Genomic DNA, 24,524 nt, shown 5'->3' with positions numbered 1-24,524 from the left:
ACGTTAGCCAAGACGCGCACAGCGAAAGCCCAGCACGCCATGAAACTCGGTCTTTCTCGCCCCCTGCCTCAGCCCAGAGTAAGCCAGGACCACCCTCGACAGCTTAGTGAGTGATCTAGCGCCCCTCTGCAGGCCTCGAACCAAGAAGGGAAGGGAAGGGAGGAGGAGAGAGAAGGGGGTGGAGGGGGAGGGAGAATGACACACGCAAAACCGGAGAAAGGCACTGCTGTAGTAATTTGCAATCAAACGCCAAAGCGGGGGAGGTGTTTCTCTTCCCCACCCCTCGAGATCACATGGTGACCCTTCTCAGCCAATGCAATGGACGCTAGGACCCTGCGGGACCCCGGGATCCAAGATTGCACCGGCTCTGCCGCATTATAAATACTTCTCCAAAATGCACCGCTGTTCCTTTCTATCTTTCCAGCTGGTTCCATCCGTTTTGGGCTCATAAACGACCAACCACAGGCTTGGGGGGAGGGGGGGAAAGAAGAGCCCACTCACAGCATTCCTTTTAAAAGATATTCTGGTATTTAAGTTGAGATTTATTTATTATTTTTTGCACACCTAGTCTCTTTCCCGGCCAGTTTGCATGCATTGTCTGTCTCCCAAAATGGTTTGCGAGACGAAAATCGTGGCAGAAGATCATGACACCATCCCCGGCTCCAAGAAAGACACAGTGATCGTGTCCTCCTCCCAGATGTGGCCCTCGCTCTCCGGCGGCTCAGCGCCCTCCCCGGCGCCTCCTATGCCGCCCCCCAGCACGGCGGCCGGTGAGGTGGCGGGTGAAGATGGTAAAAAGGACCACGTTTGCATCCGCGAGTTCCACCCTGCAGAGCAAGACACGGTGCGCCGCATCTTCTATGACGGCATCATGGAGAGAATCCCCAACACGGCGTTCCGGGGCCTGAAGCAGCAGCCGTTCACGCAGCTGATGTATGTGCTTCTGGCGTGTAAGTAGCCAATTTGTTCGCGCCACCTCCGCGGTGTGGGGTCCTAGGACGCGAGCATGGGATACAGAGGCCGTTCGTTGCCTCCGTTAGAGGATCTGTCCTCCTTCTTTCCCATCCTGTCGTTTCACGGGTCTGTATTTTTGGCGCAGATACTTCCAGATCCCCACGCGCTACACCTCCCTCTCCTCGCCTCTCCAGCCTCAGAAGCAGCTAGAGATCCCGCAGTGTGCAAAAAACTCCCTCCGAATCCAGCCCCCGGAGCGCAGCACTCCACGAATGCATTCAGAATCCCCAGACACACACACACACACACACACACAGAGATACACACAGTATCTCTCTCTCTCTCTCTCTCTCTCTCTCTCTCTCTCTCTCTCTCTCTCTCTCTCTCTCTCTCTGTCTTTCTGTCTCTCATACACGCTCACACCACACACGCACAATGCAGCCAGTCTGTAAACGGACACATGCATATTCCCAGTTCTAGAAGAGGGTGCACAATTTGCAGGCTCAGACTCGGGCACAGGAGTTAAAAACAAGCCCAAGGGAGTCTTTTATATGCCGGGTCTCTCTGTGGGGTTGGGTGGGGCGGGGGTTGTGGACGCATTTCCTCTTGACCGTGGGAGGCCTATCAGGCCGGTGGCTGATGGAGGGGAGGGGGCAGCCACGGGAGCAGCGGGGGACCCAGGGCCAGAGTGGGATGAATGGAGCTGCTCCTTGGTAGCTCCCTCCCTCTTTCGATTCCTTCCACTCTCTCCGTCTTCCCCTCTATCTTCCCCGCCCTTCCCCGTCCCATTTTCCCCTTCTTCAGGGGAGCTGGACGCTGGAGCTCTCCTTCTCTGTCCTAGAGCCCCTCCGCCCCAGGGAAACAGGATTCCACTGTAACCTAGAGACCAAGGTGCGGGTCGGGTTGCGAGTGGAGCTGGCGGGAGAGCTGGTGGAATTCTCTCCCCTGCCTCTGGGGCTGGTCAGCTCGGGCTGGCAGAGTGCAATACTGCCCAGGTCAAAGGCAGGCCTCCCTTCCGCCGTTATTTGCCAGCCCCTCACGCCCGAGGTGGAGGAACTTGCTGCTGCCCTGGGGCAGAAGACATGCCAAGTTTCTCCCCTTCCCTACCGTTGCCCTCTGCTGCGTGGGAGAAGCCGAGTCGTTGTTTTTCTCTGTAGACTGGGTTCGTGGGGAGTGGGCGTGGGGGTGGGAAGGACAGTAAAGGGGTGGGGGAGTCGATTTGTCATTTTCTGTTGAAGACGCTTGAAGCTCCTGTGAGGGTCCCCTGGCTGCCTTCGGCTGAGTACTCTCTCCAAAGCATGTTAGGTACTAGATTCTACTCAGGCGAAAGCCTGCTCTTCTCTGCCTCACTGTCTCTTCTCTCTCTAGTGTTCCTTACGCTGTTATCTCTCTGTCTCTACTATGTCCTGTGTCTTCATTCTTCTTTTTCATAGTATGACTCGTTTCCCCTTTCACTCTCTCTTCTTTCTCCATCTCCTCCATCACTTCTGCTACTTCCTTCACTCTTATCTTCTCTCACCTCTCTCTTACCCTTTCCTCCCCACACTCCCCCCTCCTTCCCTTTTTGGGTTTTGCTTTCTCATTTTCTCTCTCCTTTAACCACCCACCCTTCTCTCTCTCTCTCTCTCTCTCTCTCTCTCTCTCTCTCTCTCTCTCTCTCTCTCTCTCTCCCCTCTCTCTGTCTCTCTCTCTTCTCTCTCTCTCTCTCTCTCTCTCTCTCTCTCTCTCTCCTCCTCTCTCCTCTCTCCTCTCTCCTTCCCCTCCCCCTTATCCGCCTTTCATGCTTTTCTGACTTTGGCCTTGGACAGTACATTTTGGGACAGGAAGAGGTCAGAGCTCATGGTACTCTTGCCTTGGAATGAGATGGGGGTGGTTAGCAAAGGTTGCAGGAGATGCTGAGGACGGTTGATAAGGGCAATTGATGCTCTGCCAGGGAAGTGTGACTATATATAATTTATCAAGACGGGGGAGGCTGGCTCAGCACAGCCCCCAAGTGTTAATTTATGAGGGGAAGATCTCCAGCTCTGGGAGACAGAGAGAGACAGAGAGAAACAGAGATAGAGACAGACAGACAGACAGAGAGAAAGAAAGAAGTCAGAGGGAGAGTATCCTTTACTCCTAGGTTCTGAAGGGACTAGGAGAAGGGGAATGGCAGCGAGACCTGGGAGGAATACTTAGCCATTCTTGATTTTGAGTGCCCTCATCCATCCCATTGGAAATCTGTCTAGCCAGCATGTAGAAATGCTGCACAAACACAGAAAGGCTGCTTAAGTCTGGGGTAGGAGGAGTACAAGGCAAGCTTCCAGTGGTTCACTAAACAGAGCTGGGAATGACCTTTGGCCTTAAGAGTTAATGATATGGGTCCCCTGCTCCCCTTCACATTTCTCTAGAATGTACTGATTTTCTTCATCGACAGAGGGTTGGGTGTCTCCTGGCTGATAGACCCTCTGTACCTAGCACCTTGCCTCTACCTCTCCTCCATCCCAGCCCACCCACCAAGCGCTTTAGCTGGGGGAAGAAGGCTCTGTGGAATTCTGCAGCGCCCAGCCTCAGAATTGGACTGACTGCAGTTTCCTTGCCTGTGTGGGATTTAGGAAATGTGCGTCAGTCCGCCGCACCCCAGGACAGGAATCTGGGCTTGGTGCAGTCAAGGAACCAAGGCCTCCTGCTTCCCCAACCTCGGGCTCCTGCCTGCCTGCCTGCCTTCTTCTTCCTCAACATGGCCATTGCTCTGTACTTTGCCATTTCTTCATTCCTCTTCCTCCTTATCGGGAGGCGGTTAGGAAAACTAGATTGGAATCCTGATGCTGACAATTTGGTACCATGATGTGAAAATGGGGAGCTTGAACTAGGTCCTTTCTTCTAGGTTTGGAATTTTGTGGCTCTGGGTTAGTCACTTAGACCTCTCTCTGCCTCAGTTTCCTAAGCTGTAAAATGGGACTATTGATACTTGCCCTACCCACCTGATAATGCTGCTGTGGAGAAAGCCCTTTATACATACAGAGCCTTAGTTTCCTCATCTGGAAAGTCAGTGGTTGGACCTGGATGATCTTCCATCTCTAAGTTCCCTTATCATGTAAGTCCTTCACAATTCAGGGCCTCAGTTTCCCTATCAGTATAGTGGTAGAATCATGAGCTGTTATTATTTATGTCCCTAAAAGATGAAGGAAATACACTTTTTCTCCCTCCAAATGGCTTCTTGAGATGACCAGGAACCGGACTTTTGCTGTGGAGTGGCAGCTTTCAGCCATACCGGTGAATCGCTTGTTGCCGGGTGATGGGATGGGGAAGGGAGGGAGGGAATGGCCCCTGTCTTGCAGCAGCCAAGCCGGCGGTCGACCCCAGATGATGGGTTTGCAGTCTCTCCCTTTCCTCCCTTCTCTTCCGCAGTGCTGTGCTTTGTACTGACCAGATGTCTGTTACTCACCTGCTTCGTGCCTGTCTTCCTTCTGGCCATGAGGTATTACTACAGCCGGAAGGTGATCCTCACCTACCTGGAGTGTGCGCTGCACACGGACATGGCTGATATCGAGCAGTACTACATGAAGCCTCCGGGTGAGTATGGGCATGCGGGTGAGGCCGCCCCGGGGAGCCCCTTGTGTGGCCAGTGCAAAGTGGGACCATTCACCCAGGCCAAAATGCTGCTCCTTGAAAAAGATAAAAGCGGAGAGCTCCAAACCGCAAACAAACGGTTGGGGCTTCTTGAGGCGATGAGATGTAGTGGAGACATCTTAATGGCCTTGGTAGCAGGAGGCCTGGCTAGGAGGCCTGCCTCTGCTGCTCATGGGTATGACAAGGGAGCAAGCCACTCCCTAGCTCGAGCCTCAGTTTGGTCATCTGTAAAATGGGGATAATCCTTGTGCCACCTGCCTCACTGGGTTGATTTGAGGAAAGTGCTTTGTAAACTTTAAAGTGTTATAGGTGTTCGAGCCTTTGTTCTTGGGCTCTCAGGCAGGGCATCCTGGGGGGCGGGGCAGGGAAAGTGGGACAGACAGGGAGCTTGGAGCTCTGTTGGACTTTCTAGAATAGGCTCTTTGAAGGCAGACCCTGATGAGCTGCTCTTGGCTTGGACATTGTGTATAAAAACTGTGGAGGTAGAGAGTTCTGGACTCAGCTCCAGAAAACCTCGGATTTGAAGCTTGGCTCTGCTACCTATCAGTTCGGCTTTCCTGGCCTCAGTTTCCTAATCTGTAAAGTGGGTGGTTGGATCGAGATGCTCTTTAAGGCCTCTTCTTTCCCTACATCCTATTATCCTGTAAGTCACTTCGATCAGGGCCTCAAGTTTTTCTGCCAGTGTAATGAGAGGGTTGAAGTAGATGATCTCTGTGGCCCCTTCCAGCTAAAGAAAGAGGCTTCTGCTTCACGCCTCTTTGCTTAGATGTTCGAAGGTTTGGTGGAATGGACGAGGTGGGGCCGAAGGAGACTGCAAGAGTGGTACTGTTGAAGATAGTGTCCTTGGTCATTACAGCTGCAGATCTATGGACTTGGGCATCTGTGAGTTTGATGCTCAGGGAAATGTAGTAGTGCTACTACTAGGATAGACGGCGAGCCATACGCTTTCCTCAGGGCCTGGCCAGGGCAGTTGGCTCCAGTGTTTTGTAGACATCTTTTATTGTTGGTGTTTTACTTTCTGTTCCCCACAAATGCTGTGAACTTTAGGTAGAGCCATAATGAATGCTGGGCAGCTGGAACTTTGCCTCAGGCCCCAGCGCTTGGGGGGGAGCTACTGCTTTTTTCCCTGCTGAGGTCTAGATGCTGCCCTTCCTATAACTTTTGGTTCACTGCCAACCCATACCCCCTTAGGGGTTGCTGGGGAGAAGGCAGCTCAGGGAGAGGGTGAGGGAGTGGGGTTTCTGACAGTGGAGTTTGGAGAATGGGATAGGTTATGTTCTCTCTAATGACAGGATCCACGGTGGGACTGTTTCTCTGGGTGCCAAGACCCTCTCATCCCCAGCCAGCTCAACCCTAGCCTTTGCTAGTTCCTATTCTCCTCTGACCTCCCTTTCTACAGTGTCCTGTGGAAACCTCATCTATTGTTTACAAATTTATCTTTATCCCTGGATCTCTTCTCGAATTCTTTCCATCTTCTTGGTGCTCACTTGGACTAGTTTTCTCCAGAAGATGCTACTTCTCTTGGTAGTTGGCAAGGCTGGCTGCTTCTTTCAGGCCTCTCTTATACAGGGCCAGGAGGAAGAACTTCCATGCTCCTTGCTCCCCACTGGTGATTTCCCGTCGCCACCCCCCTCCCCCCATCACTCAGCATCACTCAGCAAGCAGCCATCTCTCTTTGAAAATTTACTCCAGCCTGTCTAGATACTTGCTGCTGTGATCTGTGGATCCCCAGGACACTCTGCCCTCTCTTCAATCACTTCAGTCTTCTCCATCTCTCATCCTTCTTTGACTTCTCCAGGCACTCGTTTGGTCTCTCCATCTTGGCCCTGGTAAACTCATTTTTGAGCAGTCTAATCATCTTGGAAAATACGTGATGCCTTGTGGCTCACACCTCCTCAGCGCCTGCTGATTGGAGGGCAGAGCCACAAATGCCTCCATTTAAGGAGAGGGGCAGGACAGATACGTCCTCAGATCTCTCATTTCCTACCCCTCATTTCCCATTTGGCTGCATTCAGTTTAGACTTTTAAAAAAATTACTTCTCCACCATCCCCCTATCGTGGATACCTCCTGTCTCCCCTCCTATCTTTTCCGCTTTCTTTTGTGTGTTGTCATCCTCATTGGAATGTAAGCTTCTGGAGGGCAAGGACTGTATTTCTTTTTGAATTTGTATGCCCAGCATTTAGCACAGTGCCTGGAAAGTAGTGGGCATTTCATAAATATTTTATTCACCATGACCTCATCAAACACTTTGGCCTCTCAATTCTTTAGCCTCTCACCTTCCTTAACCTATTTCCAGTCTGCCTTAACCTTACATAGGAGTGATCATGCCTTAGACTTCTCCCTATCCCAGTAGGATCAGATATTGCCCTGGGTGATGGAATTTCTGGTTATATTTCTGGTTCTGTCCTGTGCAGAATGAGCTTCCCTTGTTTCTTCTTGGTACCCCAGTTTTGCTGGTTTCCATCTTTTTCCCCCACTAATTTCCAATTTTATATGTAAACCTTTAGAGTTATACATATTTGATGAAACCAATGAGTAATCTGGATATCTGGGGGATGGGGACTTAATGGTTAAATAAGTTTTCCTGTTAATGATGGTATAATTCCCCCAAATCTTTCATCATTATTAATATTGTTGGTATGATTTAAAAAATAACTCACATTTCTGTACTGTTTACAAAACTTTCCTCATTACACAACCCTATTAAGTCAGTAGGGCGAGCCTCATGGTACCCATTTTGTAGATGAGGAAACTGAGGCTTAGAGAGGAGAAACCCAGGGTCACATAGTGAATGTCAGAGCCAGGATTTGAACCTACATCTCCTGACTCCAAGCCCAGTCCTCTTTCCCACTTGTTAGCTGGAAATATTTCTCAATTGCCCAACTCCAAACAGTAGCAGCACAGTGCCACAGAAAAGGCATTGGATAAGAAGTCAGAAGATCTGTGTTCAAGTCCATGCTGTGTGACCTTGTGGAAATCCTTTTCTCTCTGGGCCTAGGTTTCCACTTCTGTTACAAGGGGGTAATACTTCTTGGACCACAACCATGAGAGTTGTGATGATCCAATGAGGTAACAGATTGAAAGAGACTCTTTTTTCAATGAGCATAAGGGATAGATTGATGGCCTTCAAGCCACAAAGGCCAGGGTTCAGGGTTTAGATCTTGCCTCTGACTGGCTGTGGGACTCTGAGCAAGTAACTTAACCTCTCAGTGCTCCAGACCTCCCCCTTCCTCCCCAGCCCACAAGTCACAGAGAAGGTGTGGCCCTGCATCAGTGGATCTAGGAGTTCCCTATACTGGTGAAATCCTAGGTCCAGTCCCCATGTGTATCCCCCTAGGAATGTCTTTGCTAATCAAACTAAGTTAAAGTCATTGACAGATGCTCAGGGCCACGATCCTTTGTGCTAGCTCTCACTCTCTTGGCTTTGGGGTAGAGAAGAGTCTTTAATAAGGCTGCTTCTTCCAAGAAGCCTTCCCTGATGCCTTTTCTTCTCCATAGACCTCAAAGAACCCTTTGCTTGTACTTCTTGCACACTCATTGTGTATTATGTTTATGTATGTGTGTGAGATCGCCCCCTCCTCGACTGTGAGCCGCCTGAGGGGAGGACCGTGTCATGTTCCTCTTTTGTGTCCTTTGCAGTGCCCCCTCTCCAGGTCCTGCACATAGTACATGGTTTATTAACGTTTGTTGAAGATGAAGTTGGAGATGGGGAAAGTAGAGGAAACTGGGCTGAACGGAAATTCTCACTGCCCAGGCCTGTGGGTAGGGATGGAAGTGTTGGAGGAGACTTGGCTGAATGTGAATTCTTAGTGCCCAGGCTTATGGATGGAGATGGAGAAGGTGTAGGAGACTGAGCGCCATGAATTCCTTGAGGCTTAGGATACTCCTGGTGAGTTTGTTTACTTTTGCTAAATCCCTTATATGTACTTTTTTGTGTGTGTTTTGTGTGTGGTTTTCATCTTTTTCTTTTCAAAGTTGAAATTCCTAAAATTTTTCATTTATTTGAGGGTTCTACTTAGCTAGATCTCCCTTGTAGTGGAGGTTTTGCTTTGTAGGGGAGACAGGATGGTATTGGATAATAGTCGGAAGGCTTGGATTCAATTACTACCGGTTACTCATTTGCAAGCCGTGTTACCTTAGGCAAGTCACCCTAACTCTTTGAGCATGAGTTCCCCCATCTGTCACATGGGCATAATAATCCCCTCACAGGGCTATTGACAGATCAAATGGGAGAATGCTTGTGAGATTGTAGTAAATATTTTTCTCCTGACATCCTTTGTCATCTAAAAAAGGTATGGTTGAAAATAGAGGTGGGCTGGTTGCTGGGTGAGAGCTATATCAGTGGAAAGCCCACAGGCTTCACTGGCATCTACTTGATGGCAAGAGAATTCCTTCGACATATCAGATGGGTCCCCTGTCCTCCCCCACATCCTTCCCTGAGTGGACATAAGAAGGACACAAACCAATATCATACAGGATTGGCAGGCAAGGGCAGCTGTCATCAGCATTGATGGAAGAAGTAGTCCCATTGATATCATCCCAGTTCCCTGAGACATCCAGCTGGCAAAGCTGATAGAGCTTTGGACTTGAAATTGGGAAGATATGAGTTCAGATCCTCCCTCAGACACTCAGACCCTGGGCAAAGCACTTAACCTCTCAGTTTCCTCATCTATAAAATGGGGATAATAATAACACCTACCTCCCCGGGGGGTCCTCATGAGGATAAAAAAATATAATGTCTAAAACACTTTGTAAACCTCATAAATCCTAGCTGTTACTACCGTCCTTTGGACCATTGGAGTGTTTTTGTAGGGCTTTTAATGTTTATAAAACCCTTTCTTCATGATTGTTTGATGAAAGTGTTGTTGTTCACTCGTGTCTGTGACTCTTTGTGACCCCATGGACCATAGCACACCAATCCTGTCCATGCGGTTTTCTTGTCAAAGATACTATAGTGCTTTGTCATTTCCTTATCTAGCTCATTTGAGAGATGAGGAAACTGAGGCAAACAGGGTTAAGTGACTTGCCCAGGGTCATACAGCTAGGAAGTGTCTGAGGCCAGATTTGAGCTCAGGTCTTCCTGACTCTAGGTCCAGTGCTCTATTCACTGTACCACCAGTTACCTCCTGGTGAAATAGGTAGTACAAATATTATTTACATTTAAAAGAGGAGGAAGTATTTTTCCAAGGTCTCCCAGGACTCAACTTGAGTCTTCTAAGATCAGTGCTTTTTCCTCTGTATCACAGGCTTGAAATGTTATGTACATGCAAGCTAAGTAGTTCTACCAGCAGTTACTTGCTGAAGACCATTCCCAGGACCATATGAGGATGGCACTGGCTCTAATCACAAGCACACCCAGGGGCATCGTAGCTTCAATGTCCAATTGCACTTCTATTTTACCTGGACTACCTTTCCTTTATAGGCAGAGAGCACCTTTGGCATGGGGGAGCCAGGAGAGAGGCAGAAAGGAGTGATTAATAAAGTGGGAGGCTTACAAATGTCTTTTTATTCATTGGCCAAGTATTAGTAGGAGAGAACACAGGAGTTATAAAAGAAAGGCAATGTGCTAGAACGAAAAGTTAAGCTCGACTTGGTAGTAATGAGAACTGGGTTTGAATCCTCAGGTGTGACACTTAATTGGCTGTATGACTCTGGACAAAATAATTCTCTTCTCTGGGCCTTAGAATGTTCATCTGTAAAATGGGAGGTACGATACCTGCATTTTATACATTAGGAGTTTTGTAAGCCAAGCCCTTTATTTTATATTATAGTGTAATAGAAATGGGAACTGTTATTGCTCTGCACAGCCCTCCCTCACTTAAATCCAATTCACCTGCATGTCGTGGTGTCACCTCCCTGATGTCATGGTCTTCTTTGAGAATGAAGGACAAAACAACAACGGTCATGAAGAAAAGGGAAGCAGGACCTTGACTGGGAGATCTGAGTTCATGTTCTGGTGGTACCAATCACTCAGTGACATCTTGTGGAGGTATCTTTCTGGGCCACAGTTTAAAATGAGAGGGTTGGACCAGATGAACTGTAAAGGGCCCTTCCAGTTCAGATAGTGTGTATTCTATGGGTCTATCTGGCCGTGATTCTGGGAAAGGTCTTAAGGGGTCCATTTGGCTTTTTTCAAGCTCTGGAAAGACCTGGGTTTTTCTCCCTTTAGCATCTCTCTGCTCAGGCCTGAGAAGATCCTGGGACTGGATATTGACTCACAGTCTGGATTGCAGTGAATTAAATGTCTTGAATATGAGAGTGACCTTCACCAAGTGACTTGGTAGCTTCAGGGTTCTGAGGAGGGGAGATCTGAGAATTAGAGGAGAGCTCTTGAAATTCTCTCTTCTCTTAGCTTTCCTGCCGCCTCTTCTGTCTCCTTAGATGATTTACTATGCCCCTTCCATATTGTTCTGTCCTCAGCATTCTTCTCTTTCTATACTTTCTCTCTGGGTGACCTCATCCCATTTTCTGGCTTTAATGATCACTTCTGTGCAGATGACACCTGTCCTCTCCACTCAGTTCCCATTTTGCATATCCTACTTATGAAGGGATGTCCTGCAGAAGAGGGGTCATACTTATTTTTTTGGCACCAGAAGGCAAAACCAGGAAAGATGTGTGGAATTTGCAAAGAGAGAGGTTTAATCTTGACGTTAGGAAAAACGTCCTAATAATTAGAGCTGCCATAAGTGAGAGAGCAATTTCAGGAGTGTGACCTCCTGGAAGCAGAGAAGACAGCTGACCATGGACCCAAGGAGGAATTATCTCTAGTAAATAGGAGCTGATGTGTGGAGAGGAATAGACCCTGGGAACCCAGCTAAGCTACTTTCACCCAGGGGGAAGGAATAGTGTAAGGACTCCGAGAAGAGAAAAAAGGAAAGACATTGGGCCCTGACCTCATGTGTGCTTTACTGTAATTGCGCTCTAAGTTTGTGCCCACTCTTCCTCCTAGTACTATGTGTATTTATTTGTGGGAGAGGGCACCCTAGTTCATGGGAGTGGGTGGGAATTGTTTTGTAGCTACTGGTCTTACTGACTATACCATCCTCATAAATGCCTTTGTTTCAAGCTAACTGTGACTATGGGCTGACTGTTAATGGGAAGAGCACTGGCAGGGGCTTGTGAGTTACAGTTTTAGGAGGGAGTATATCTTGAACCTTGAGGTAGTAGCTGCCTTCTAGGAATATTCCAGGGAGGTTTCTAATCTCCCGTTCCAGGCTTATCTTGCATGTCTTCCCTTCCATACAAACCGGCCTATTTACTGATCTCATCTTCTCATCTTATGCCTCGGTGCCGTCACCAGGAATGTCCTCATACCTTTTCTTTGCTGCTTCTTGGGATCCTTTTTCTTGGATTTTCTGGAATCCTTGGGAGCCCTTTTGCTTTAGGGCTCAGTTTAGGTGCCAGCCCTTTCTTGGGTTCCCTCCTCCTCCTCCAGCAAAATATGATTTCTCCCTTCCTCCCCTCCCATTTCTCAGTATACTTGTTTTCTGAGTCTCCGTTTTCACCACATTCTGCTCTGAATTATACTTGCTCGTGTACAATGTTGCATAATAATAATAGCTAGTGTTCACACAGCACTTCAAGGTCTACAAAGTGCTGCACGTACAATAACAACAACAACAGCAGCTGCAACAGTAACAGTAGCTAACGTTTATAGAGCATTTGCTATGTGCCGGGCACTGGGCTAAGAGCTTTACAAAAATGACCTTATTTGGTCCTCACAAAAACCTTGGGAGATGGGTGTTATTATTATGCCCATTTTACAGATGAGGACACTGAGGCTGAGAGAGGTTAAGTATTTTACCCCAGGGTCACACAGCTAGTAAGTGTCTGAGGCAGGATTTGAACTCAGGTCTTTCTAAGTCCAGTACTCTATCCACTATGCCACAAGCTGCCTCAGAGATATAGGATGTCATAAATGTGGGGTTTGACCTTGCATCTCCCCAACTTGGTCGATTGCTTTACTTAGCTTCCTACCTAGCAACATCCTCCCATTAGGTTGTGGGCAGCCACTATTTGGTTTGGTCTTTATGTCTGTGTCTTCAGTGTCTAGCTAGAGACCTTGCACACAGTAGGCACTATATTAGAAAATACTGGTTGCCCTGAGAAGAGGGTCCATCCAGTAGACTATAGGCCTTCTTTTTTGATAGAGAGCTTAGTGCCTTTACGAGGGTGATATGAACCCATAGTTAAGTCAGTGCGAACAGATGTTAGCAACTTGGCTTGAAACTGTGATTTGTACCCCCGCACCTTCCCTTTCTACCGCTGCTACTTTGAAATGGAATTGAACAAGATCTTTGTGTATTTTGATTGGTCTCATGAATCCTGTGTCTGAAAATGCCAGGCCTCTGGGCTTAGCTTGCCTGGACATTGGTCAGCAATGGGCTCTGTAGGTCATGGCTTGTCCTCTGCTGGCAGAGCCTCTGAAAACTCAGGGAGGCATTGGGAGAGAGCTTTGTAGAGGATGATGTGCAGCCTTTACTAATAATGCACCAATATGAGAGGTTGCGGTGAGGAGAGGGCTTTGTGAACCTAGAAGCACCACAGAAATGTGGCTCTTCTTAAACAGAGCATCTCCAGCCTCCTAATTTAGAGCTGGAAGGGACCTGGCTCAGCCTCCTCCCTTTATGTTTGCTTGGATTGTCACCGTGACTTGGTGGAGCACAGCCATCACAATGCCTGTTTGACAGATGAGGAAAGAGACTAGTTAGGATTAATGGACATTTGTATAGCCACTTAAAGCCTGTCCTTCCATTTAAGGACATTCTTCACAACATTACAAGGCGTGTGCTGCAGGGATTATTATCCCCTTTTCCAGATGAGGAAGCACACCCTGACAGTTAAGGTGAAGGAATGGTGGATCTGCAGGTTGAAGGACCCTCCCTCTACTTCTCTCCCTCTCTTTTCTTCCTTCTCTCCCTCTCCATCTCCCTCCTCCTCCCTATCTCTCCCTTTCTCTTCCTGTCTCTCCCTCTCCTCACTTTTTCTCTCTCCCCGTCTCTCTCTCTCCCCTTGTCTCTCTCTCTCCCCTTGTCTCTCTCTCCCCCCACCTTTCTCTCTCTCCCCCCTTTCTCTCTATCCCCGTTTCTCTCTCCCTGTTTCACTCTCCCCATTTCTCTCTCTCCCCGTCTCTCTCTGTTTCCCCATCTCTCTCTCCCCATCTCTCTCTCCCCGTCTCTCTCTCTCTCCCCCGTCTCTCTCTTTCTCCTCCCCGTCTCTCTCTCTCCTCCCCTTTCTCTCTCTCCCCATTTCTCTCTCCCTGTTTCTCTCTCCCTGTCTCTCTCTCTCCCCGTCTATCTCTCTCCCCCGTCTCTCTCTCTCCCCTGTCTCTCTCTCTCTCCCCCTGTCTCTCTCTCTCTCCCCCGTCTCTCTCTCCCCCGTCTCTCTCTCTCCCCGTCTCTCTCTCTTTCCCTGTCTCTCTCTCTCTCCCCCTCTCTCTCTCTCTCCCTGTCTCTCTCTCTCTCCCTGTCTCTCTCTCTCCCCGGTCTCTCTCTCTTTCCCCATCTCTCCCCCCCATTTCTGTCTCCCTGTTTCTCTCTCCCCATCTCTCTCTCTCCCTCTCTCTCTCCATCTCTCCCTGTCTCTCTGTCTCTGTCTCTCTCTCATCTCTGTCTCTCTCCTGTCTCCCCGTCTGTCTCTGTCTCTCTGTCTCTCCCCCCACCTCTCTCTGTATCACTCTCTCCCCTTTTCCATCTTGCTCTCCCCTCTCCTGTCTTACTCTCCCTCCTCCTGTCTCACTCTTTCCCCCCTTTCTCTTTCCTGTCTCTCTTTCCCCTTTATGTACCCCTTCCTTTCTCCCCATATCTCCTCCCTCCATTATCCCCCTCTGTCTCTCTCTCCCTCCATCTCTCTTCCCTTTCTCCCCCCTCTCTCCTCCCTCACCATCTCTCTTTCCCTCCATCTCTCTCTTTACTCTCTCTCCCATCTTTAAAAACAACAGAACCCTTCATTAGATCCTGAGATTTTCTCAAGCCATCATTTCCCATCTCTTCTTTTCTCAGCTAGACTTCTTGGAAAAGTTGTCTAGATCTCCTGCCTCCCTTCTCTCTCCATGGTTCTTTGCAGTCTGGCTTTCTACCTCATCCCTCAGCAGGACTATTTGCACCGGTTAGCAGCGATCTCTAAATCACCCAGTCTGATGGTCTTTGCTCAGGCCTTATCCTTGACTTACCTTCTGCATTTGACACTGTTGGCCACTGCTTCCTCTAGGGGTTTTCATGACCCTAGTCCTCTCTCCTTGTTTGCCTCTCACCTACCTGACCCCACTGTCTCAGTCACCTCAAACTGCACATCATGCCCCCTAACTGTAGGTGCTCCCTGAGACTCTTTACTGGGCCCTCTTCTCTTCTCCCTCCAGACTCTCATCAGCTTTCATTAGGTTAACCACCATCTTTATGTAGGTGGGGGCAGCTAGGTGGTGCAGTGAATAGAGCACTGGGCCTGGAGTCAGGAAGACTTATCTTCCTGAGTTCAAATCTGGCCTCAGACACTTATTAGCTGGTTGACCCTGGACAAGTAAGTCACTTAACCCTGTTTGATTTAGTTTCCTCAAGTGTAAAATGAGCTAGAGAAGGAAATGGCAAACCATTCCAATATCTTTGTCAAGAAAACCCCAAAAGGGGCAGCTAGGTGGCACAGTGGATCTCTAGAGCACTGGCCCTGAAGTCAGGAGGACCTGAGTTCAAATCCGGACTCAGACCAAACACTTGACACTTCCTAGCTGGGTGACCCTAGGCAAGTCACTTAACCCCAATTGCCTAAAAATTAAAAAAAAAAATAAAAAAAAGCAAACAAAAACCCCAAAGGGGGTCATGAAGAGTCAGACATGACTGAAATGACTGAACAACACAATTCTGCAGATGAGCCCCAGGCTTATGTACCTAACTCCAGTCTCTCCTCTGAGCTTCAGGCAGTGTATTACCAGTTATTTATTGGACATTTCAAACTGGAAACCAAACTCATAATCGTGTGTGTGTGTGTGTGTGTGTGTGTGTGTGTGTGTGTGTTAAGGACCCCTTCTCAGAATAATGGGGTTTTTGGGGGGCTAGGCAATGGGGTTAAGTGACTTGCCCAAGGTCACACAGCTAGTACGTGTTAAGTGTCTGAGGCTGGATTTGAACTCAGGTCCTCCTGACTCCAGGGCCGGTACTCTATCCACTGCGCCACCTAGCCGCCCCTGGAATAATGTTTTTAAATGCATAAAACAAAGTAATCAGGATGACGAAGGAAATCAATTATATTGAATTGCAATTATAAAAATATTTTTAAAAATTCATCAAGTTCACAAACCCTTCCTTAAATCTGCCACTCTTCCAGACTTCCCTGTTACTTTCCAAGGCATCACTGCCTGTCCAGTGTCTCAGGTCTGTAACCTAGGTTTTCCTGCACTCCTCACTCTTCCTCACCCAATGCGATTGGTTGCCAAATTTCACTGTGTTTCTACCTTCCCAAGAGCTCTTCTGTCCTACCCCTTCTCTTCACTCTCACAGCTGCCGCCTGAGTCCAGGCCTCATCACCTTTCACCTAGGTTATGTCACGGTCTCCTGAATGCTTTCCCTGCCTGAGGTCTCTCTCTCACCACTCCTGTTGGGCCTGTGCTCTGCTGCCAAAGTAATTTTCTTTAAACACAAAGATGACCACATGACTCCTTACTCAACCAGCTCCTTTGCCTTCCTATTGCCTTTAGCATCAAACATAAACTTCTGTGTTTAGCTTTTAAATGGCTCCCCAGCTTGGCCCCAACCTCTCTTTGCAGCCTCATTGGATATTACTGCTCCACACTTTGTGAACCAGACAAACTGGCCTTCTCTCTGGTCCTCACCCAGGACACTCTGCCTCCTATTTCTATGCCTTTTTTGCTGGCCCCATCCTCCATGCTTGGAACATGTACACCCTCCTTTCCTTCCCTTCCCTTCCCCTCGTAGAAGGGACATGGCTCAGATAGCATCTTCTTCAAGAAACCTTTCTTTCCTGGTCCCCTCAATTGCTAGGGCCCTTCTTCCCAAACTGCTTGGGCTTTATTAACTTTGTATTTATGCTATAGAAATTTAAATATGTCTTTGTGTTTCCTGTTAGAATGTAAGCTTATTGAGGGTAGGGATTGTTTCATTCTTTGTACTTGTGTCCACCATATTGAGAGATTGGTAGCAGCATTGGGCCCAGAAACCAGCCCAGGGTTCTTTTCTCTACCATGCAAAAGAATAGAGAGCACATAACTTTGGAAAACTATACACATACACATACATATACACATATATACATGCATATATAAACACACACACATATACATACACATACACAATACATATATACACATACACACATATATACCCATACACACATTTATGTAAATACACACATACATACAGGATTTCTTTCTCTACTATACAAAAGAATAGACAGGAAACAACTTTGGAAAACTATATATATATATACATACATGCATATATAAAGATACAAACATATACATGTATAAACACATACATACACAGATATACACAATACATATATATCCATATACACATGCATACATTTATCTAAATATACACATACACACAGGATTTCTTTCTCTACTATACAAAAGAATAGACAGGAAATAACTTTGGAAAACTACACACACGTACATGTGCAAATATACACATACATATACGCACATATATACATAACACACATATATACAGATACAAATACATGCATGTATAAGCACACATACATATACACACATACATACAGTGCATATATACACATATATACACACACACATATATACGCACACATTTATGTCAATATACACATATATACAGATTTCTTTCTCTACTATATAAAACAGACAGGAAATAACTTTGGAAAACTATATATACCACACATACATGTGCATGCGCACACACACATACACATATGCACATATATACACAATGCACACGCATGCATGCATACACACATACATATATACATACACAATACATACATATAAACATATACATATAAATCCACACTTCTACATATAGGATTCTTTTCTCTATTATGCAAAAGAATAGGTAGGAAATGACTTTGGAAAACCATATGCACACATGTGCGTGCGCACACACACACACACACACATTTCTAAATACAGGCTGCAGCACTAATTATGAAAGGCAGCACCTTAGGATGGAAGGAGGACCTAGAGGCAGGAGAGGTATTCATATCTAGACTCAATACTTCTTTGCAATCATGAACAAGTCATTGTCTCTGTCCGAACTCCATCTCCTCATCCATAAGATGGGGCTGATGGCTTGCCTCAAAGGACTGTTGTAAATAGAACCCTTATAAGCCTTAAAATGCTGCAAAATTGTGTTTGAGGGAAAAATACGTAGATATAAGGGGAAGACTGCAATGATTAGAAGCAATATGAGCCAGATTTTGAAGGAAACACATTCCTACTAAATTTAAAGCTATATTCATTGCATAAAATTATTTTATTATAATTATTATGCAATAATAATAATGCTCATTATGTAGGAGTGAGTGCAGTAATTGGAGGGCACTACCAGGCAGTAAGTTTGAGCAGTGAGGGCCGAGGGAGCCATTGATAAACCTCCGGACCCCTCTGTATGGGGGTAGGTTTGGCTTAGATGATTTCTGAATTTTCCAGGGTGGTACAGTAGAAAGAGGACTAGATTAGGAAACCAGAAAACCTCAATACAAAGCAAGTTTGGGGATACTTGCTACATGAATGACCTTGGACTAGGTCACTTAATTTTTTTGGGCCTCAGTTTCCTCATTTTAAGATGAGGTCAGACTGGACATGAGGCTCATTCCAGTTCTGAATCTGTGATGCTGTGATCCTGGTCTGGCCAGTGGCTCTTTGGATGACAAATTTTGCCCAAGTCAAGAACAAAGCAGTTCGCTGGGACTGTGCCTTGAGGGACCACAGGCATTGAGCTTCTGTGTATGACCAGCTTGGGGCCACCTGTACCTTTCCTTGTCTTTAGTGACTCATGCCTGATTGAGGGTTTCTAGAGATGTGGAAAGCCATAGGAGAAGATCACTGAAATGTGATTGGGCCTGTCTTATAATAGAATCCTAGATTTAGAGCTTGGAATATCATCTGGTTCCACCTCTTCATTTAACAGATGAGGAAACTGGGGCCCAGAGAGGGGGACTGACTGGCTCAGGGTTGTAGGAGGTAGTAATGGTAGGGCTGTGGTCCCGAATCCAGATCCTCTCATTCTAACTGCAGTCTTTTTTCCGCTGTACCGTATTTTATCTGCCCTTCCAGGAGTTTAGGTTTTTTTGTCTTCACTGAAGGGAGCCTAGCTGACCAACTTCCCGGGATGCTGGAGAGGAGGTTGCTGAGCCTGTAAAAGCTCAGAGCAGCCTTTCCGGGCGGGGCCCTCTAGCTCTGAGCTCCCAGGGGGACTGTTGCCCGTCCTGCCTCGTTACAGGTGAGGGCTGTGGAGAGAGAAGCAGGTGAGCCAATGGGTGTGAGGCTGTCTTGGCCATATGGATGTCACATGAGCTTCTTCTGCCCTGTGGGTTACCTTCCTTTCCCTCACACCTTCAAACAGCATAAATTGAGAGCCTGGGGTGTCCACCTGACATCAGATTTGGTGGATTTGGGAGGGAGGTGCTGGGAGGGGGAACTTTTTGATGATTTAGGCTGAGATGATCCTTCCCCTTAGAGAAACAATGCCTTAGCATCAGAGCCTGGACCCCATTCATGGCCTGCCTGCTTCTCTTTTGGGCTAGATAGAGTATAATGGAAAGCAGGAGGTCAGGGTTTTAGCCTTGGCTCCGTGACCCATAGATAACTACATCATTTCTTTGAACCTGCTTGAAAAAATGGGCAGTGATCACATTCGCCTATTTCATGAGACTTTTTAAAGGAAGGTGATTGGTGAGCCCTGAAGCTTACAAAACTCCGGCTTCCCCTTATGATGATGATGATGATGGGGCCATCCTGCCTTCCTCTCCAGCTTTGGAGGTGCTGAGCCCCAGAGGCAGGCATGACAGAAGGATTTAGAATTCACAGGGGCACAGAGTAGCATGGGAACAAACAGCCCTGAGAAATGGTCACTTAGCTTTTTCCTGAAGACTTTTATTTGTTGTTGTTTTTTTTTCCCTAGGCAATAGGGTTAAGTGACTTGCCCAGGGTCACACAGCTAGTGAGTGTTTTGTGTCTGAGGCTGAATTTGAACTCAGGTCCTCCTGAATCCAGGGCCAGTGCTCTATCCAACCTGAAGACTTTTAATGAGGGAAATCTCACTGACTCCCAAGGCAGCCCCTTCCACTTATGCTTGGCTTTGACTTTTGACAGCAAGCCGAAAACCTCCTCATCATAACTTCCACAGGATGGAAGGCTCTTCAAATCTATCATGTTCCCCTGATTTTTTTTCTTCTTCTCCAGGCTAGACATCCCTAGTATTTCAAATGATCATTATAAGACCTGGACTCCAGATCCTTTGCCATGTAGATGGTGCTTCACAGAGCACTCTCTAATTTATCAATGTCCTTCCTAAACTGTGGTACCCAGGACTACACTTTTGTTAACTCAGCCTCTCTCTTTACTACATTGATGATTCATACAGAATTTTATGGGGCCAAAAATAATCTCCAGTATTTTTCACATGGATGGCTTTCTAGCTGTATCTTGCCCATCTTGCACTTTCCCAGTTGATTTTTTGAACCCAAGTGTGGGATTTTGCATTTCCTCCTATTACATTTTCTCTTCGTATAGGCAGCCAGTTGTCCCCTGTCATCTGGTACATTAGCTGTTCTTCCCAGGGGTGTCCTCTGCAGTTTTGATAAATGTGCAATCTGTGAACCAAAAAGCAAACACCATGGATTGAGGAGAGGTTTTGTGAAGCATAGCTCTAGTTCATTCCTTTCTCTCTTTTTTCTCCTTCCACAAGTAAGGAGCTGTAGTGAGAGGATCTGGGTTCTAATCCTGCCTCTTCTTTCTACCACTTTCAATCTCTGACTTGGTGTTGGCATACCTAAGTTTGGGTCCCAGCTCTTCTGCTGACTCCTTTGTGTAACCTTGGGCAATTCAATTTAATAGACATTTCAACCAGCATTTATTAAACGCTTACTATGTACTAGACAGAGTGGCATAATTGCCAGAGTGTTGACTTTAGAGTCAGGAATGAATAAATGGATGCTTGAAAAACCATTTATTAAGCACTTACTATGGACCAAACACTATGCTAAGTAAGCTCTGGGGGTACAAATAGAAAAATCTAGGCATGGGGTGGCTAGGTGGCACAGTGGATAGAGCACTGGCCCTGGATTCAGAAGGAGCTGGGTTCAAGTCTGGCCTCAGACACTAGCTGTGTGACCCTGGACGTGTCACTTAACCCCAATTGCCTCCAAAAGAAAAAAAAGAAAGCTCTAGGTAGTTCCTCTTCTCAGAGAGCTCATGTTCAAGTAGGAGGAGATAATACATAAGAGAAAGTTCATCTTGGTTGATTGTTGTCTTTCATTCTCAAAGAGGACCAAAATGATATCACTATGTTAGAGTCAAGTACGGTGTGTCCCACTGTGGCTGATCAGACCAAGATGAGCTCGGAATGCTCTACGACAGGGCAGGCACAAGTAGTCCATGTGAACATTTGAGGTGGATTCTCTAAATTTGCACATTTCATGTTTCTTTTGAGTTACTGCAATTCTGCTTTGCTCATAGAGCACAGAATCTTCTCTAATGAGGGCATGCCACGCTGGGCGGTCCTGTGCCAGTGACTTCCGTGTCACACAGTTCCAAAATTCTGCGGAGAGACCTTGAGAGTATCCTCGTATCGCTTCTTCTGACCACCATCTGAGCACTTGCTCTGTGTGAGTTCTCCATAAAATAGCCTTTTTGGCAAGTGTATGTATGTTTGGCATTGACTCTTCTCAAAGAGCTCATGTTCTAATAGGAGGAGGTAATACATAAGGTTTATCTAGGGCAGATTGGAAAAGCCTGGAAGGCCCTAGGGTCTGCTGTGGTAGGCGAGGGCAGAAGGCAAGGCCCAAAGGCCATAGGTTACTTAAGTAGTTAAGATGACAGTCTAGTAGACTTAGAGACATAGAGCCAGGCCTGATGGTAAGGCCTGGAGGATTTTAGGTGGCAGTGGCCAGGTAGTAGATGGCAACCTGGTGGCCCTCCATTTCATCAGAAGGAAGGGTATTGTTAATGTCAACTCTTTCCAACTCTATGAGCAATTAAGTAGACCAGGCATGGGGATAGGGAGCCCCTACTGGTGCCTGGCCACCTGAGTGGGTTCTGGGACAGCCTAGGCTGAGAGAAAGGGGAAGGGCAAATAGTAGAGGACCTCCTGCAGCTTCTTCCACTGGCAGCAGTTCTAGATGGATTCCAGGACTGGCTTGGACCAGGGAAGGGGACAAGAGAGGAAGAAAAGGGGGTAGAATAGCCTCACTCCCTGCCAGGTACCTGGGCATTCTGGATGGGTTAAAATCCTACCTCTGACATTTAGTAGCTGTGTGACAAGTCATTTAACTTCTCTGAAGCTTAGGCCTCAGGTATTGTGATCTGTATTTGGTGGAGGGAATTTCTATGGCGGGAGTTTCTATATTAATGAAATCACAGGTCAGGCCTTGCCATATGCAAGACTTGGTGTTACATGCAAGTCACCTAATTAGTGAAGATAAAATATGTTTTTATTTTTAGTCTGGGCAATGGGGTTAAGTGACTTGCCCAGGGTTACGCAGCCAGTAAATCTAAGGCTGAGTTTGAACTCAGGTCCTCCTGAATCCAGGGCTGGTGCTCTGTCCACTGCACCACCTAGCTGCCCCATAAAATGTGTTTTTCATTGGAGGGAGTTGGACTATATATATATTTTAGGTCACTTCTAGCTTTAAATCTTAGGATCTTACATCTGTCCAACCAGCAAGCATTTATTAAGTACCTGCTGTGTGCCAGGCACTGAAGTTCCAAAGACAAAAAATGAAACGATCCCTGCTGTCAAGGGATTTAACTTTTGTTGGGAGAGACAACATATGGGAATACGAGTTATATATAGGCTAAGAACAAAGTAAATACAAGGTATTTAGGGAGGGAGGGCACTCAGCACCTTCTTGAGCAGAGAAGTGATGTAGTCAGTTCTGCACTTTAGGAAAATCATGGGGATAGGCTTGAAGCCATTGCAGTAGACCAGGTGACAAGGAGTACCGTCATCCTTGCCACCAGCTGCGGTCCAACTGCTAGAGATGGCCAGTGCCACAGATGAGCAAGCGAGTCAGCGTAGGCAGAGCAGCATTGGGGCAAACCCAACCACCTTGACTTTCACCTTCCTTCAGACCCAGGCAGAAGCAGCCCAGGATCTTTTCTCCAGCTGGGACTAACGATGCCACACGAACTCTCCCCTACCTCCCCCCGACCTACCCCCGACCACAAGCACTACTTCTATCTCCCCTACAGACCTTGTCAAGGGAGCAACCCATCCGACTTGCAGTTGAAACCTCTCCATGTGTTGTTTCCACCACTGGAATATGAGCTCCTTGAAAACAGGGACTGTCTTACTTTTCTATTTGGAGTCTCAGTGCTTAAGAACATAGTATAATAAATGTTCTTTCATTCGTTTGGAGCTGGAATCAACCAGTCATTCAAACAATCTAAGTAATACAGTCCAATCCCCTTATTTACAAATGAAGAAACTGAGGCTTAGAGGTTTAGTAATTTGCCATATAGGTAGAGGCCAGATTTGAACACTGGCTCTTTCCATTGTTCTTTCTCCATTAGAAAATGCCACTTCTAGCTGTTGTCATGTCTAGACCACTTTTTTTTTCTTTTTAATGAGGAAATCAGGGTTAAGTGACTTGCCCAGGGTCACACAGCTGGTAAGTGTTAAGTGTCTGAGGGTGGATTTGAACTCAGGTCCTCCTGAATCCAGGCCAGAGCGCTATCTACTGCACCACCTAGCTGCTGTAGACCACTTTTGGATGAGGGAATTAAGGGAGGCTTCCTAGAAGAAGGGGCACTTGAATTGGACCTTGAAGAAAGAGGAGGATTTTTCCAGGTAGAAGTGGGTGTAAGGAGTAGGGAAGGGATGGGCCTTGAATGGAGATTTGCTCCCAGGCATCATTTCATCAATGACGGATGGAGATAATGTTGTAAAATTTCTGATAAAAGAAGTCCCCAAACTGTCACTTTCTTCTCACTCCCAGCTCCCCCCAATAAATTTTTGCGTTCATGTCAATCATGGGAATAGGCTTCAGATAATCGCAGCTGGGATGCACTAAAAAGCTCTTGCTCGCAATCCAAGATGCCATTTCCTGAAAGATAATTTCAAAATTACTGTTTTCCACCCCGTGAGTATGTAGGGGTTTCCAAAAGAGGATAGCTCGGGCTTTTGTGGGATTCTTCCCATGTATTCCCAGCCCAGGGATAAGAAGAGAGATACAGGCCTCAGGTACAGGCAGCTCCTTTGAGCCCCTGGCTTCTGTTACTGCCAGAGATGGTGACAAAAATATCTTGGAAGACAGTGCTGAGAAAAAGGAATCACAATATGGGCTCCCATTTCTAAAGGAGAAGGGAAGGTAATATGCACTTAAAGCACCTACTGTGTGCTAAGGTACTGTGCTAAGTGCTTTGTTACAAATATTATCTCATTCAAGAGTCCACCTTTCCATTGGAGACTTTTAGCAACCAAGCTCACAGGGATGTTGCCAATAAGGGAAAAACTTTTCAGCAGTTAGAGCTTCCCAGGAGTAGGTCCTATTTCCTTGTGAGGAAGTAGTAAGCTCACCATCACTGGAGGTCTTCAAACAGAAGCTGGATGAATGTGAATCAGAGATACTCTGGAGGGTCACTGCTTAGGCAGGAAGCTGTTGATGCTGAGAAAGCATCTGACAGCCTTCTTCCAGCTCTGAGATTCTTTAATGCAGCAAATAGGCATGGTGAGAACAATTCTTCACCTTTCTGGAGTCACAGACCACTTTGGAAGTCTGGCGAAGCCTGTGAATTCCTCAGAATAGTGTT

The 24,524-nt window shown here is 46.9% G+C and overlaps 1 protein-coding gene across 1 annotated transcript in view; it reads left to right on the top strand.

Annotated features, from left to right (window-relative positions):
• Positions 1–277: 277 nt before the first annotated feature.
• Positions 278–24,524, top strand: part of NAT8L (N-acetyltransferase 8 like) — a 63,046-nt gene continuing 38,799 nt past the window's right edge. Inside the window, exons 1-2 of the mRNA XM_020992072.2 lie at positions 278–950; positions 4,345–4,509. Coding sequence (XP_020847731.1) covers positions 590–950; positions 4,345–4,509 — 526 coding nt within the window. The 5' untranslated portion in view covers positions 278–589. The remainder of the gene's footprint in view (positions 951–4,344; positions 4,510–24,524) is intronic.

Source organism: Phascolarctos cinereus, unplaced genomic scaffold, assembly GCF_003287225.1.
Source record: "Phascolarctos cinereus isolate Bilbo 61053 unplaced genomic scaffold, phaCin_HiC Scaffold_9;HRSCAF=440, whole genome shotgun sequence".
NCBI classification, from domain to species: domain Eukaryota; kingdom Metazoa; phylum Chordata; class Mammalia; order Diprotodontia; family Phascolarctidae; genus Phascolarctos; species Phascolarctos cinereus.
This window is presented reverse-complemented; position numbering and strand designations above follow the sequence as displayed.